The 14778-nt window shown below is 38.7% G+C and overlaps 1 protein-coding gene across 6 annotated transcripts; it reads right to left on the minus strand.

Annotated features, from left to right (window-relative positions):
• Positions 1-359: 359 nt before the first annotated feature.
• LOC136686919 (uncharacterized) lies at positions 360-14442 on the minus strand. Of its 6 annotated transcripts, XM_066661006.1 has the most exons (14): positions 13175-13265; positions 10603-10803; positions 6117-6320; positions 5815-6008; positions 5570-5597; positions 5374-5399; positions 5189-5216; positions 4768-5066; positions 4100-4193; positions 3553-3889; positions 3223-3300; positions 2473-2805; positions 998-1107; positions 360-431 (listed from the first exon to the last, which is right to left on the minus strand). In XM_066661006.1, exons 1-10 carry the CDS (start codon positions 13182-13184, stop codon positions 3702-3704), a joined length of 1272 nt encoding a protein of 423 aa, XP_066517103.1. In that variant the 5' UTR covers positions 13185-13265; the 3' UTR covers positions 360-431; positions 998-1107; positions 2473-2805; positions 3223-3300; positions 3553-3701. The 6 variants fall into 6 exon arrangements, with proteins under 6 accessions (XP_066517103.1, XP_066517107.1, XP_066517101.1 ...); XM_066661010.1 differs by lacking the exon at positions 13175-13265 and adding an exon at positions 14172-14442 and having other exon boundaries at positions 998-2805; XM_066661004.1 differs by having other exon boundaries at positions 998-2805.
• Between the last annotated feature and the right edge of the window lie 336 nt (positions 14443-14778).

Genomic DNA, 14778 nt, shown 5'->3' on the forward strand with positions numbered 1-14778 from the left:
TTTCTCTAATGGAGAGGTAAAGAATGTGGCACAGCTATAACTGAGGAAGTGTGTGACAGAAATGACATGTATGTGCTCTCAAACTCACAACTCCACAAGCTACGAAAGCAGTCTCTTTCATAACTAATTCATGTTTTTTAAATAGTCTTTTCAGGAAGCTGGTGTTTATTAATCAGTATCATATGGAGGGTAACAAGTTGAAATGTGAAACAGTGACCTCCGGCTGCAATGAGGCTGTGGGTCTGTGACTGTTCCACCTTCTCAAGGGTTTTTAAAGTTCTTTTAAAATGTGTAACCCGTGTTTAAACAGTGTTCTGGTGTTTAACTCACCTCCTGCCATCCTCTCAGCTCAGACTGACGTCCTCTTCAGAGTAAAATCCCCCCTCTCTTCTGTCAGTAGAATCTCATACAGTGAGGTCTGTGGATGTTTTCTGATAACGACATTTTAAACAAAACATGCACAGGTTCTTAATGAAGCTCCACAAAAAGGCGGTGTTTATCTGTAAGACACTGCCTCAAAACAGGGTTTCTATGACGATAACAGAGGGACAAAAGTGTTGTTCATTTGACCCTGAAAATTCAAATGCTGCAACTAAACTGTGAAAAGTGCAACAATGTATTTAAAAAATAAATAAACTTAGTGTTATATCTTTAATTTAAATAGAATCTTGATTCAATTCTGAAATTTAGAAAATATTTTCTATTCATTTTTCATTTTAATGTATATTTTGATATTTGAAGTCTTATCATTTTCAGTTGCAGATTTCATGTTTTCAGATTCAACTACACACACACTCTGTCACACACACAGTGCCTCAGTTTCTCTCTGTCTCTCAGAGTCTTGCTCTCACACACAGTCTCTCTTTCACTCACAAACACACACAGTCTTTCTCTCACTCACACACAGTCTCCCTCTCTCACACCTCTCTCTCAGGAAACAGTTAAATGCACTGAATATTTGTGTTTTCCAATAAGAAAGAGACAGAGACAGTCTTACCCCAGTCGATCTCAGCAACTTCGTCTGGAGTAAATATCTTCACTTTCAGTTTAAAGAGGGCAGTCCAGAAGCTGTCAGTCCTCTCTGGGGAGATCTGAATGGCACTGAGCCTGTAGAACACCATTTTTAAAAACCTAAGTTTGTGTGAGGTCTGCTTTCAGAGCGGATGGATCTGAGGTGCAGTCAGAGAGGGTTCAGAGGATGTAAGAGGATCACATTTAGAATCAGTAACAGGATTTTAATAACTACAATTAAACAATTTGGCACATTTGTATTTGTGTTATTAGTTTCATGGAGGACACAGTCGACAGGAGGTGAAAGTAAACAGAAGGGGCGAATGTTGAAGGATTAAAGCAGTGCGGGTGTTCCTCTGGCCCCTGCCCTATGTTTCACCTCATTTAAATTTAAAATCTGACCACAATAATTAATCAGAGTCATTGCAGTCAACATTAAACAGCGGTAAACAGATGTAAACAGCTGTACCCTCCCACCTTTCACCACTACCACTGCTGCTCATACCACCCCCTGCAGGACTCCAGAGTCTAGTGCGAGTGGTGCAGAAAAAAATGATCAGGAAAAAATGAAATGACTATTTATACTGAAATGATTCATTGACAAAATTTATTTGACACATTCTGGAGTTCTGAGGATGTGAAAACAAGTGTTTAATTAAAAAAATAATAAAAATATGTAAACAGTATTCAGCATTTTATTTATTAATAAAGTTTAATTTATTATTTTATGGACAATAATCAAAGTGACTATCACCACTGTAACGGTGCGGACTGTTCTCTGTTTTTCCTCAGAGCAGGATAAAGACACAACGTACAGATCTACGAGGAAGGGTTAAATGGTGAGGTCTCTGGGGTCAGTCCTTCATTTACAGACGCTACTCTGTGATTTTATGTCCGTCAGGATCGGCCGTGTCCCTCGTCCCACAGAGAAAATCACAGACTCAATAATTATCTCCTGTTTCTCACTGAACTCACAGCTCTGGTCATTTTACTCCTGTCCAGAGTCACATGTCCAGGACTGTCCGGGAGATATCGCCTCACAGTGGAATAAAGATGCTGACCTCTGAAACACTAAATCCGTGCCCCAGGAGATGGGAGAGAGTAGCAAACTCTCATGGTTCTCTAGTTTTGAGCAGTCAGTGTGATCAAAGCCTGACACGATATAAACTTCCAGATTCACAGAACACACAGCTCAGAGTGTGGATTGTGTCATATCCCTGTCTTTCCTCCAGAGTTACAGTATCTAAACTCACCTCTGCATCCTTCACCAGCTCCATAGAGCCTTCCTCCATCTTCTGTCCATCCCTCTTACCCTCCTCCAGGTTCTGTCCCCAGTAACTCCAGCTAATTCAAAATGATGTAGCTAGGGTCCTCACTAAAACCAGAACATTTCCCTCTTACCCTCCTCCCCCTTCTGTCCCTCCCTCTTACCCTCCTCCACCTTCTGTCCCTCCCTCTTACCCTTTATTCCTGCCTTTTTTTCCAGCATTGCCCGTAGTGTTGTTTGAGAAACACATAATTCCTGATGTAGTTCTTTGAGGATGATCTTAATCTGATCTGCTCTTGGTCCTGACTCATGACCTTCCTCCAGTTCTTTTCTTTCAGATTCAGAAAGTGGTTCTCTCTCAGTTAATCCCTGCACTTCCTCCGGTTCTCCGGTTCCCTGCTGAGACGATGTAGATTCTCCAGTGTGTGTCTCCTCCTCTCCGCTCGGAGCGCTCTCTCCACCTGCTCTAGTCCCTTCCTCAGGGTCTTCACTCTGCACTGGTTTCAGCTCAAAGACAAAGCTTCTCTCTAAAGAGGAAACACACACAGGTTTATTCAGTGTTCTTCTGGGGGTCTCTGTGTACGTCGTTGTGTTTGTGATGGTGTCTGACGCTGATCCACTGTGGAAAGTTAAACACACACTAAATAAACTGCTTTGTTTTTCTGGATGAACCTGAACACTGGATTGTTCCAGGAGCTACATCTGGAAACAGCTGAGAGACAGAAACAGCAGTGAGATAGGTCCAGCTGCAGCCGGGGGAGGGTCTGATCACTGGACATAAGGGTTACTGATGAGGAACTGAGGAATTACAGGGAGACGATGGACCTCAGGGTTTCATCACGTCTTTAAACAACTGAGAGTTTGATTCTGAAGATTTATACCGATACGATTAATGTTTTAATCTGATAAACACTTTAAATCTCTTCAGGAAAAGAATTACTCACCTCCCTTCTTCAGTGCAACTAACATTTCCTCAGCTGCTTTAATTTCCTTCCTCTTTTCCTCTGTCAGGCGTCTGATCTCTGTAAAATAAGAACAGAATCAGGTGTGTAGGTCAGTTTAGGATCTGATCTGATTCACCTGTCCACTCCTAACCCCCCGCACTGGACCCTCACCGTCGTCACTGTACAGTGCCCCACTGCAGGGTGTGACGAGGGAGTCGTAGCTGACGGTGGAGGGGTCAGTAACTCAGACTGGGTAAAAGAGTTGGGGATAAATGAGTGGAGAGAGCAGTGGGAGACAGAGGAGGACGTTAACAGAGACGTCACACTCACCTCTTTTCAGACGCTCCACTTCTTCCTTCAGCTGTTTACGTTCCACTTTCTGAAAAACAATAACGCAGTCAGTAAATCCTGATTATTCTGTTTCAGTAGAATTCAGTTCAGTTTGTTTAAAGAGAACTGAAGTCCAGTGTTTTCTGTGGTCAGGGTCTAAAGCCTTCAATATCAGTTCCAGGTCGAGACACAATGGGACAGAAGAACAGAATAAAATCACACTCCTCCACAGTAGACACCTCCTTCAGGTTGGGGACCTGTTGTTTCAGCTTTTTTATGAAATCCTTGTCTGAATATAGTGTGTGTCCAGACACACCGCGCAGAAACTTCAGCTTTTCTGTTAAAACAAATGCTACATAGTTATTTTTATTTCAAATATTTTATTGAAATTTCTTTTAAAAACCTAAAAGCACGGGTTGTTTTTGATGTTAGTTTAATAGGCTCAGTTTGAATGTCAGTACCAGAATAGAGTTGAGGATTTATTTATTATTTATTTATTTTTTGTGAGAAACAACATGAAAAAACATATGAAGAAACATGTACTCACGCGTTCCTGGTGGTTTTGGATATTTTGCTGTACTCCTCTGTGATGGTTTTAAATGTTTTGCTGTACGCTTCTGTGATGTTTTTGGAATTTTTTTCTAAAAGAGTAAAGGAACATTGTAGTGCATGTAAGATCATATTTAAAATCAACATGGTATTCATTTAAATGCAGATAAATTTTAGTTGTCTACGTTGACTGTATTGAAAGCAAAATAATTTGTGTTTGCACTGATCACTCAAATATTACATTTTCTTTCTCCTGAAGTGAAGGTGAAATAGAATTAGCCACATTGGTGCACCCTTTAACGTTGTCTGTTTTTTATGAGACATTAACTGATATAAACCCCCCTTTAAAATCATGACAATTCTGACCTTTTTCAGGAGTATCTCCTGCTGTATGTGTCACTGATTATTTCAGTCAAACTGCAATACGTTGTTTATAGGAATTGTATAAATGCAACAGATTCAAGAGGGTTTTAAAGTGAGATAGACACTGATCTGAAACATTCAAGCTTTTTCAGTTTTTAAAGCATTTTTAAAGCATTTTCAGTTTATAACAGCATTAAACATTTTAAATATAGCCTCTGAACAATAATGAAATCCTAGTATATGATTAATAAAATAATAATAATAATAATGTTGCATACAGAATTCTGGTTCTTAAATGTTTACCTTGGCCGATGTGAGTCTTGACTCTGTTAAACCTCTTTGAGCATCAGTCACTGAATGTTCAGAATGGTTCGTGAACCAGACATTCGGTTCCACAGGGTTAACTACTTCCTCTTGTATCAAGTCTACAACATGATTTACATCTTCACTCTTTTTGTGGCGTATTGACGTTCCCTGATTTTTGTAAAATAGATAGTTTTCAGTGAGGTTTTTCTTTCCGTCGTCACTGTAACTGTTGTCCACTACAGTCCTTGTGGTGTCAGGAGTGTGATGGATCTTTACAACGAGAGGAGGCTTGGTGTCTGTAGTGAAGAACAGTGCATGTGTACAGTCAGATACATTTGTTCTCTCAGCCAGTTTCTTAATGTTAATTTATTACCTTCAAAACAGAACTAAAGCCGCTCCACAACTGATTGTGACTCACCTGCTGTTGATTCTGTACTTTTTTCTTCCTGTTGAAAGATTGTAGGAATGAAAGACCGTGTATTAATTTATTCAGTTTTCTGAAACAAACACATCTGGTGTTTTTCACATGATTTTAATTGTGAATTGTTAGCAGTGGTGTGAATATACGGCCGTCGAGTTTACAGAAGGAGTCTAAATACTGACCTGAGTGTCTGGATCTGCACCGTAAACTATTAAAGAGGCAAAAGACATTGAACCCAATTTTAACAGTCAGTTTTTGGTCAAGAATCTCTTACTTCCTCTGATCTTTCTAAGAAACCTTTCCCAGTTCTAGATACTGCCAATGTTACAGATGTGATATAAATGATAAAAATGGACACAGTAATGACAGGTTACTTACACAGCTGTGGTGGGTTTGAAATATTTTCCTGTAAAAAGGAAATCACAGATTAATTGTGGTTTTAATATTAAAAACTGCTTTACTTTATAAACATATATATATATAAAATATGCCATGGGGGTAAATTTTCATTCCATGGCACATAATTATAATTAGCATACCATTTCATGTATTAATAATTGTGTGGACATTGGCTAGAAATTGATATTTATTTTGCTGAAAGAGAAAAGTTGAAGGACCAATACCTGAGGGTTTATCCACTCTGAAATATTATAGAGTGTTTCATCATTCCTGAAGCACTGCAGTAATCCTTCATCTTCATGGTACAGACAGTCCACACTGAGTGTTCTCTCTCTCTTTACAATTCTGCTGCTGTCTGGTACGACACTGTCAGGATCAAGTGTGTGATGGAGCACCACTACAAACGCAGGCTTGGTGTCTACAGACAAACAAGAGATAAATACATAAATCGACATGATCCCCACCCAAATTATACAGCCATCAAACCCTGAAGTCATTAAAGGTTCAGTCTGATCACGGCTGGTACCTGATAATCTCTGAAGCTTCTGTAGCGCTGCTTCAATATCAGTTCCAGGTCGAGACACAATGGGACAGAAGAACAGAATAAAATCACACTCCTCCACAGTAGACACCTCCTTCAGGTCGGGGACCTTTTCTTTCAGCTTTTTTATGAAATCCTCATCTGAATGTAGTGTGTTTCCAGACACACCGCGCAGAAACTTCAGCTTTTCTGTTAAATAAAAGAAATGACGCATGGTTATTACGGAATTTTAATGACATATTACTAAACGATCGAAAAGCAGGGGTTGTTTTGGTCTTAGTTTTTAATGAAGAGAAAAAGACACAGTCTGAATGTCAGTGCCATAGTCAGCTTCATTTTTACTTAAAACATGACAGATTTAACATGGAGAAAATCATATAAAGATAGTGGTAATTGCGTGTCTGAGATGGTTTTGGAGGTTTTGCCTTACGTTTCAGTGATTCTTTTGGACGTCTTACCTAAAGAAGAGGTTGAAACATCAGTAGAGTGTAGAGTCTGTAAGAGCATGTTTAATATAAGAGTTTCAGGGACACATTTAATATTTTTTGTGGAATTTCTTTCTTACTGGTCAAACAAATAATTTTATATTAGGAACAAAATGTTGGAACATTTTATGCTAAATAATGATTTTCAGACTGATGTTAGTCAACTATATTGATTTTAAAACAAAATAATATGTTTACACCGATCATTAAAATTTCTAACTGTGGAGGTGCCAACATCTAGTAGTTTATTCAGAATAGAACACAAATCACAGATCCAAAGTTTAAACTGAGAGAATGTATCATTTTAAGGGAAAAATATTGTTGTTTCAAAATTTCATGGTGTCAACAAATCCCCAAAAAGTTGGAACAAGGCCATTTTTTACCACTGTGTGGCATCCCCACCTTCTTCTTACGACACTCAACAGACGTCTGGGGACAGAGGAGACCAGTTTCTCAAGTTTAGAAATAAGAATGCTCTCCCATTCATGTCTAATACAGGCCTCTAACTGTTCAATCGTCTTGGGCTTTCTTTGTCGCACCTTCCTCTTTATGATGCATCAAATGTTCTCTACAGGTGAAAGATCTGGACTGCAGGCTGGCCATTTCAGTACCCGGATCCTTCTCCTACGTAGCCATGATGTTGTGATTGCTGCAGAATGTGGTCTGGCATTATCTTGTTGAAAAATGCAGGGTCTTCCCTGAAAGAGATGACGTCTAGATGGGAGCATATGTTGTTCTAGAACCTGAACATAGTTCTCTGCATTAATGGTGCCTATCCAGACATGCAAGCTGCCCATGCCACAAGCAATCATGCAACCCCATACCATCAGTGATGCAGGCTTCTGAATGGAGTGTTAATAACAACTTGGGTTATCCTTGTCCTCTCTGGTCCAGATGACATGTCGTCCCAGTGTTCCATAAAGAACTTTAAATCGTGACCCATCTGACCACAGAACAGTCTTCCATTTTGCCACACTCCATTTGAAAAGACCCCTGGCCCAGTGTAAACGTCTGAGTTTTTGGAGCTTGCTTAGAAATGGCTTTCTCTTTGCACTGTAGAGATTCAGCTGCCAACGGCGGATGGCACGGTGGATTGTGTTCACTGACAATGCTTTCTGGATGTATTCCTGAGCCCATTCTGTTATTTCCTTGACAGTGGCATTCCTGTTTGAGGTGCAGTGACGTTTAAGGGCCTGGAGATCACGAGCATCCAGTAGAGTTTTACGGCCTTGACCCTTACACACAGCAATTGTTCCAGAGTCTTTTGATGATGTTATTCACGGTTGATGATGATAACTTAAAAGTCTTAGCTATTTTACGCTGGGTAACACCATTCTGGTATTGCTGCACTATCTTTCTGCGCAACAATGGTGGAATTGGTGATCCTCTTACTCTCTTGGCTTCAGAGAGACACTGACACTCTGAGAAGCTCTTTTTATACCCAATCATGTTGTCAATTGACCTAATTAGTGTTAATTGGCCTTCCAGCCGTTTGTTATATGCTCAATTTCCTTTTTCCAGCCACTTAGTGCTACTTGTCCCAACTTTTTGGGGAATTGTTGACACTGTGAAAATTTTAATCAACATATTTTTCCTTTAAAATGTTACATTTACTCAGATTAAATTTTGATCTGTCATCTATGTTCTATTACGAATAAAATATTGATATTTGCCATCTCCACATCATTGCATTCAGTGTTTATTCACAATTTGTTTAGTGTCCCAACTTTTTTGGAATCCGGTTTGTAAATTCTCCTAAAAAATCACCAGAGCTCTCATCACTTAACAAAAATGTTGCTTTATGCCTCACTGATTTCATGAGTCAAATGGTTAACAGCTGTTTATCAGGTTTGATGCTATTGAGAATCTTAGTGTCTTTACAGATTAAAGAGAGTTTTAAAGAGAGATACAGCCACTGATCTCAAACATTCAAGAATTTCAGCAGTGATTCCTATATTTTGTTGGAGCTGTAGGTAGCAAGAACAGATGAAACCTGACCCAACTTTGATGAATAAGAGCCATTGTGATGCTTCCATTTTTATTTCATTTCAGTGTTAAACATTAGAAAAGTGGTCTTCAAATAGTAAAGGAAGCCTAGTATATGTTTAATATAGCGACTGAAATTCCACTGACAATGGATATTTGGTTCTCATATGTTTAGGTGCATTTCTTCTGTCCTCTTGCGTCGTATTGTTGTTCCCTGACCTTTGTAGAATGGATATTTATAGAGAGGTTTTTCTCTCCATGTAAACTGCTGCTGCTCCTTGTTGCAGTACTTACAATGTCAGGAGTGTGATGGACCTTTACTATGAGAGAAGGCTTGGTGCCTGTAGCGAAGAATGATGCATATGTAAAATCATATTATGTTTATTTTTTTTGTAGAAACCAGAAATTTTCTACAAAACCAGGAAAGTCCAACTAAAAAACCTTCACCCCACTTTCACCCTCCTTCTAAAGCCACTCTTCTATAACACAGGAACAGCATAATTTGTTTGCATCGCTTCACAACAAACACTAAGTCTGGAATATTTTACTCCACCCTATGTAGTGCACAGTGTAGGTAATGACTTTTTATGCACTCAAAGTTAATTTCATGTCACATACTAAAATCTTTTGTATCCATAACATTGGGACTGTCAGTATGTGGTAGTGTTAATTTTATATTCAGTGATGTGCCCTTTGTAAGGGTTAAGGGTGCTATTGGGACAATAACTTGAGTTTATTCTGTATTATTCTTTACACATGGGTCCCTGTTTCTCGTAGTGAGTTTATTTGTATGAATATTCTCACTCAAGGTCTTCCACCTATTCATACGGTCTGTGAGAGAGAACGATCAAGTGAGGATTAAGGAGCCAAAAACTCCATGTTCCAGTATTATTTACTGACCTCATGTCTGATTCAAGTGTAAGAAAACATCCAACAGCTACAGTGATGTTCAATCTGGCTGCTCTCTGGCTATATTCAGCCTTGTGATGTTAAAAAGCCTTAACTCATGCCATCTTTCTTTTCTACACACCTCTTCAGTCGTCAATGGTGAGTGTGGCATCTCTGCACATGGGCAGCACGAGTGCATAGGGAGGTCTGGGATTGTTAAAGCAGCTTTAGACAGGCAAGTAAGCCATTGCTTTTTTTTATTTTATTTTTATTGTTTGCTTTGCTTTTAAACGAAAAAAAATTGTGAAGTCTGCGTGAAATGCTTGCACAGGGTTTATACCACCTTGTGGCTTATATAAAAAAAGGAACTTTTACTATAATTTACTGTTTGCTGTCACGCCCTCGTCTCGTCATGTCTGTTTTCCCGACCATGTGCTCAATCTCAGCACATGGCTTTGTTTTGTTGTTGTTCTAGCTCCCGCCTTTGTTCCACCTCCTCGTTTGTCTCATTTGTTACCCTGCCCCCTCGTTATCTGTCTCAGGTGCGTCTCGCCTGGGTTTTGTATTTAAGTCCCCTTCCTTCACTTCCTTTTGTTGGTCATTCATCCTTTGTATCGTGTCTAAGTCGGTTATGTTATCAAGTCTGTCTGTCTTTGTTTGGTTATATTCTTTGTAAATAAAGTACTGTGTTATAGCGAGTGCGTTGGCCTCAGTCAGTCCACCCCACTATCCGTGACATTTGCTTTTGTGATGTAAGAAGTATTTTAAGCCAAATAAAATAAAAAACAAAGTTTTTTTTTAAAGAAATATCTATTCCAACTTTATAAGTGAAGTTATGCTAATAACATAATTTTGGGAGTAGGACCATGCCCGAACTCCTCCTCTCAGCCCTATATATACCCTCATCTCCACTCTTTTCTCATATTACTTTATCCAACGGGGGGTCCGGCTTCACACGCATTCATAAGCCGCCCTGAACTCTTCCCCAAAAGACTTCTGAGTTTGCCTCCCCGTTTCAGCCTCTGCAGGCGTGGTCCGTACTAGCAAAATATATATATTTGCCTTGGAAAATCTTCAATGAATTTAAACTTTAGTCTGACCACAGCGGGTACCTGGAAAATTTGGCTGATTATGCAGCACTGTTGCAGGGTCTAGTCCAGCATCAGGGTCAAAATGACAGTAGTTCAGAATGAAATCACAGTCTTCCACCCTAGACACCTCCCTCAGGTTGGGAATTTGTTCTTTCAGCTTTCCCATAAACTCCTCATCTACCAGCTGGGCATTTTCTGACACATTATGGAGCGCCGCCATTTCTGGAAACAGGCATTACACACAATTATTCAGGAGTTCATACCTCTCTGCAACATTTCAGAATTTGACAGTTTATCCTGAAACAGAACCACAGTAGTGTGAATGGACTCAAGTTTACAGGAGTCTAAATACTCACCTGTGCATCTGGATCTGAAGTGTTTACTATTAATGAGGCAAGAGACATTGACCACAGTTTTAAGAGTCAAATTTCAGTTAATAAACTCACTTGATTTTCATGAAAACCCTTTAAATCTAGCTCCTGCTGTCTTTACAGATATTATATAAATTACAACTTTATTAAAAAGATTAACACAATATTAACAAGGTACTAACAAAGGTGTGGTGGGTTTCAACTGAATTTATTTCCTGAAAAAATAAGATCACAACAATGGTTTTGAGCTGTAAATAATCTGGGTGTGGAGTGTAATGTTTTGAAGTCTGTAGTGTAGTGGATTCAAGAGAAATCTCTGTGAAGTTCATCAGATGCCCCCAAGTTAGGATCTCTTGTTTATTCAAAGGCTACAAAACAAATCTTTTGTCAAGCCCCCCTCTGCTTTCCATAAAAATCAAGGTAGTTTGAGGGACAACCCAATCACCCAACTTTGCACCCTTGGTAATACAAATTTATTGACACAGTGGCCCTCCTCACAGCTGGAGACTGTCTAATCAACAAGGGTGGAGGTTACTGCTGGGCGATATGAGCACAAATCAATATCATGATTATTTGTATATTTTACCGTGATTATAATTAATGAATGATTATTTTGTATTTGTATTGTTGACCCTCATAGTTCAGTGATGAGGCTTGTGATGTAAATACGTTCCAGTTTTAAAGCTGGGAATTTTTTTCCAATAGTTTTTCTCTGGTTACATTTGACTTCTTTTTGTTCAGTGTTGTCTTAATTATAGTAAAGCACAACACGTCCAATCCACAGACACTGCAATTTTCTTTGTACTTGCTGCTTGAGTCACTCAGTCGGTCTCTGTGTTTAGGTTGCTTCCATTCCAAATTCGATTAGTTTTTGATTAATTGCCCAGTGCTAGTGCAGACCATTAATAGGCCCTTATTGTGATCTCTGCCTATATCTGAGAACAAGCCAAATTTCAACCTTAAAAATCTATTTTCCTCTGTTCAGTATGGAATGAATATCGCAACCAAACATTGAGACCTCACATAGCGATTAAGTTCACACCCAAAAATTATAAAGATGAAAGTTAAAAGGAGATTAAGATCCTGAGTAAAGCTTTAGGAGCAACTGCACCCTCACATGGAACGAGAGCCCTGAGATACCACACCAATCGACTTCAAAGAAGTCCTTTGCTCCTGTGTCTGCAACAATTCCTGTATATTTTTGTTTTGTATAATGATTAACTCTTTTTTATCAAGGTTGTATCATTTTACAAAGCTTCTTACATTCTTGAGTCCATGATGTAACCCAATCCAGACTTGTAACTATAAATGTGTTATTTTTGCCTTAGTTTTAATGGAAACGCTCGGTGATAAAATCCCCCACAGAAAAAATTAATCAAACAACTAAATACCTTTAATTCAATTCAATTTCAGTTCAGTTTATTTATAAGAACGTTTCAAACAGCCGAAGCAGACTAAAAGTGCCGTAAAACAGCAGAAACAAAAAAATGGCTAAATTACAAGTAAGAACTTAGGTAAAATAGTAAAAAAAGTGTAAGTTGAAAGTGAAACTGAGGTTGATGAGAATGACTGATATTTAAGCACAGTCATAAGCAAGTGAAAAAAGATAGGCCTTAAGACAGGATTTAAACTGTTCAATAGACGACATGGATCTGATACCATTTGGTAAAGAGTTCCACAGATTCAGAGCAGCAACAGAGAAAGCACGGTCACCCTTGTGTTTTTAAAGAGAGTAAGGGATTTTTAACAGCATTTTATTAGAAGACCGAAGAGACCTGTGCACGTTATAAGGACTTGGACCATGTCACAAAGTTACTGTGAAGATAAACCATGAAGAGTCTTAAAAACAAACAGTAAAATTTTAAACTGAACCCTGTGCCTGATCAGAAGCCAGTGTAGTGAAGACAAGGTTGGAGAAATATGGTCATGTTTCTTAGTGCCAGTAAGAAGTCTAGCAGCTGTGTTTTGAACAAGCTGCAGACGGACTACAGAAGACTGACTGACCCCCATATAAAGGGAATTACAGTAGTCAAGACGAGATGTAATAAAAGATGAGATGTAATAAAAGCATAAATAACAATCATAAGATCCTTAAATAAATGATCAAATCTGTTTAAGCTGAGCAAGGCGTCTCAGTTGAAAAAAGCTTGTTTAATGACAGAGTTAATTTGTTTATCAAATGTAAGAGCTGGATCAGACATGATGTGAATGGCGTCTCTCACCCAGCTGCATGTTTGTCTCCCTACAGCCACAGCCTCTCACACTTTGGGGAGAAACGGCGTGGGTTCGGGACGCGGGACTCGAGGACAAGTTCTTAACTGTTTGAACCAAAACACTGATTAGACGCTGACGGACCTTTTTATTGTATTTCATCCAAAATGACTGCTAGGGACAATTCAGTAGTCGCTGGATTGGAATATAGAGATATCCATATGGTATCTACCCAACTCTACACCCTTGGCCAGACAACATGTGGTTTGCTGCTGTAGTTAAAGGGGCTGGTCAAATTAAATCAGCGGGCTGTAGTTTGAAGACTCCTGGTGTAGGCCATGACTGGACTTACTTCAGTAGAAGGCTTAGTGTCTAGTGAAGAACAATGCAGTCAGAATTTCTCAGATATTCCTCATCTAACAGTTGTGCATCTGAGGTTTTAAATACACCCTCATCGCAGCATTAGACATGCATTCCCAATTAATCTGACTTCATGAAAAATATTATTATGATAAAGGCTTCTAAATTTCTCTCTGATTAAAGTTTTTAACTCTGAAAAACATGCAGAAAAGGTCGTGTCCTTTGGAGAAAAAAACGTCAAGTAAAGTGGAAGTAAAACTGCACCAGATTCTCAGTGTCTCATTACTGGCAGTTGTTAAAGATAGCAACGCTGTGATGTTATCACACAGTTATCTGATCAAAAGCTCAGCACAGCACGCAATCATAACTGTTCCATATTTAAAATGTAGACTTAAATAATCTCTTATAATTGTTTAATTTTGGGCTTTTGTGTTCAGTCTTAACATGTGTTCTTCAGTTGTTTTTGATGTTCCCAAAGTTAGTCTAAAATTCCTAAAATGATTCCTAATAAAACATAAATTAAGCAACCAATAACAAAATAAACACACAAACAAACAGTATTAATGAATATAGAGTTATATAAAGTTAATAATAAACAGAATTAATAGTTACATTAAAAATTAACACAGAGACACTGCTGCTACTCACCCCAGCTGTTCCCAGCAGGTCGACCAGTGTAAATCTTTTCACTTTTACTATAATCTCACACTGCACTGACTCTGTACCGGACTCTTTAGTTCAGTGTGGAGAACAACAGTCCGATCCCCTGCTGTGTGTCCGTCTGAGCGCTCTCACTCCGCTGAGATTTATACCACAGGCTTTAAATCACTCTTAATGTTTAAAACGCATTAAAACTGAACAGTGAACTACAGGCTGTTATCAGTTGGTCTTCCTCTGACATGGAAAAGTGACGTAGTGAAGACATTGTGAGAAAGGCTTTACATTTTTGCCTTTGTCTTTCTTAGAGACTCAGTTAAACTGGTTTGCTGAGTTGGAAAAATGGGGTAAATTTGGACGAACCTGCTTCAGCTGTGGGTTCATTCTAATGTATTGCACAGTGACTGAAACCAAACGTCTATTCAAGGGGAGTTGAAAGATGGTGTAATTTATAGTTACAACAAATTATACTTAAATGATCATTTACCACTTTTATAAATTCAAATTTAAACTGAGGGTGGCATTATGTTAAATATAGACTCAACCTCAGTTAAATTGCAAAATACAAAAATAAAAACATTTAATTTTAATAAAAACA

The sequence above is a fragment of the Hoplias malabaricus genome, chromosome 2 (assembly GCF_029633855.1).
Source record: "Hoplias malabaricus isolate fHopMal1 chromosome 2, fHopMal1.hap1, whole genome shotgun sequence".
Classification (NCBI taxonomy): Eukaryota; Metazoa; Chordata; class Actinopteri; order Characiformes; family Erythrinidae; genus Hoplias; species Hoplias malabaricus.

Bases quoted from the DNA above. Each gene is read 5' to 3' on its own strand.
- LOC136686919 (XM_066661006.1), bottom strand. The intron at 5,217-5,373 runs GTCAGTATTTAG...ATCTTTCAACAG, and splicing joins GTGCAGATCCAGACACTCAG to GAAGAAAAAAGTACAGAATC. The intron at 4,194-4,767 runs GTAAACATTTAA...TTACTCTTTTAG, and splicing joins CAAGACTCACATCGGCCAAG to AAAAAAATTCCAAAAACATC.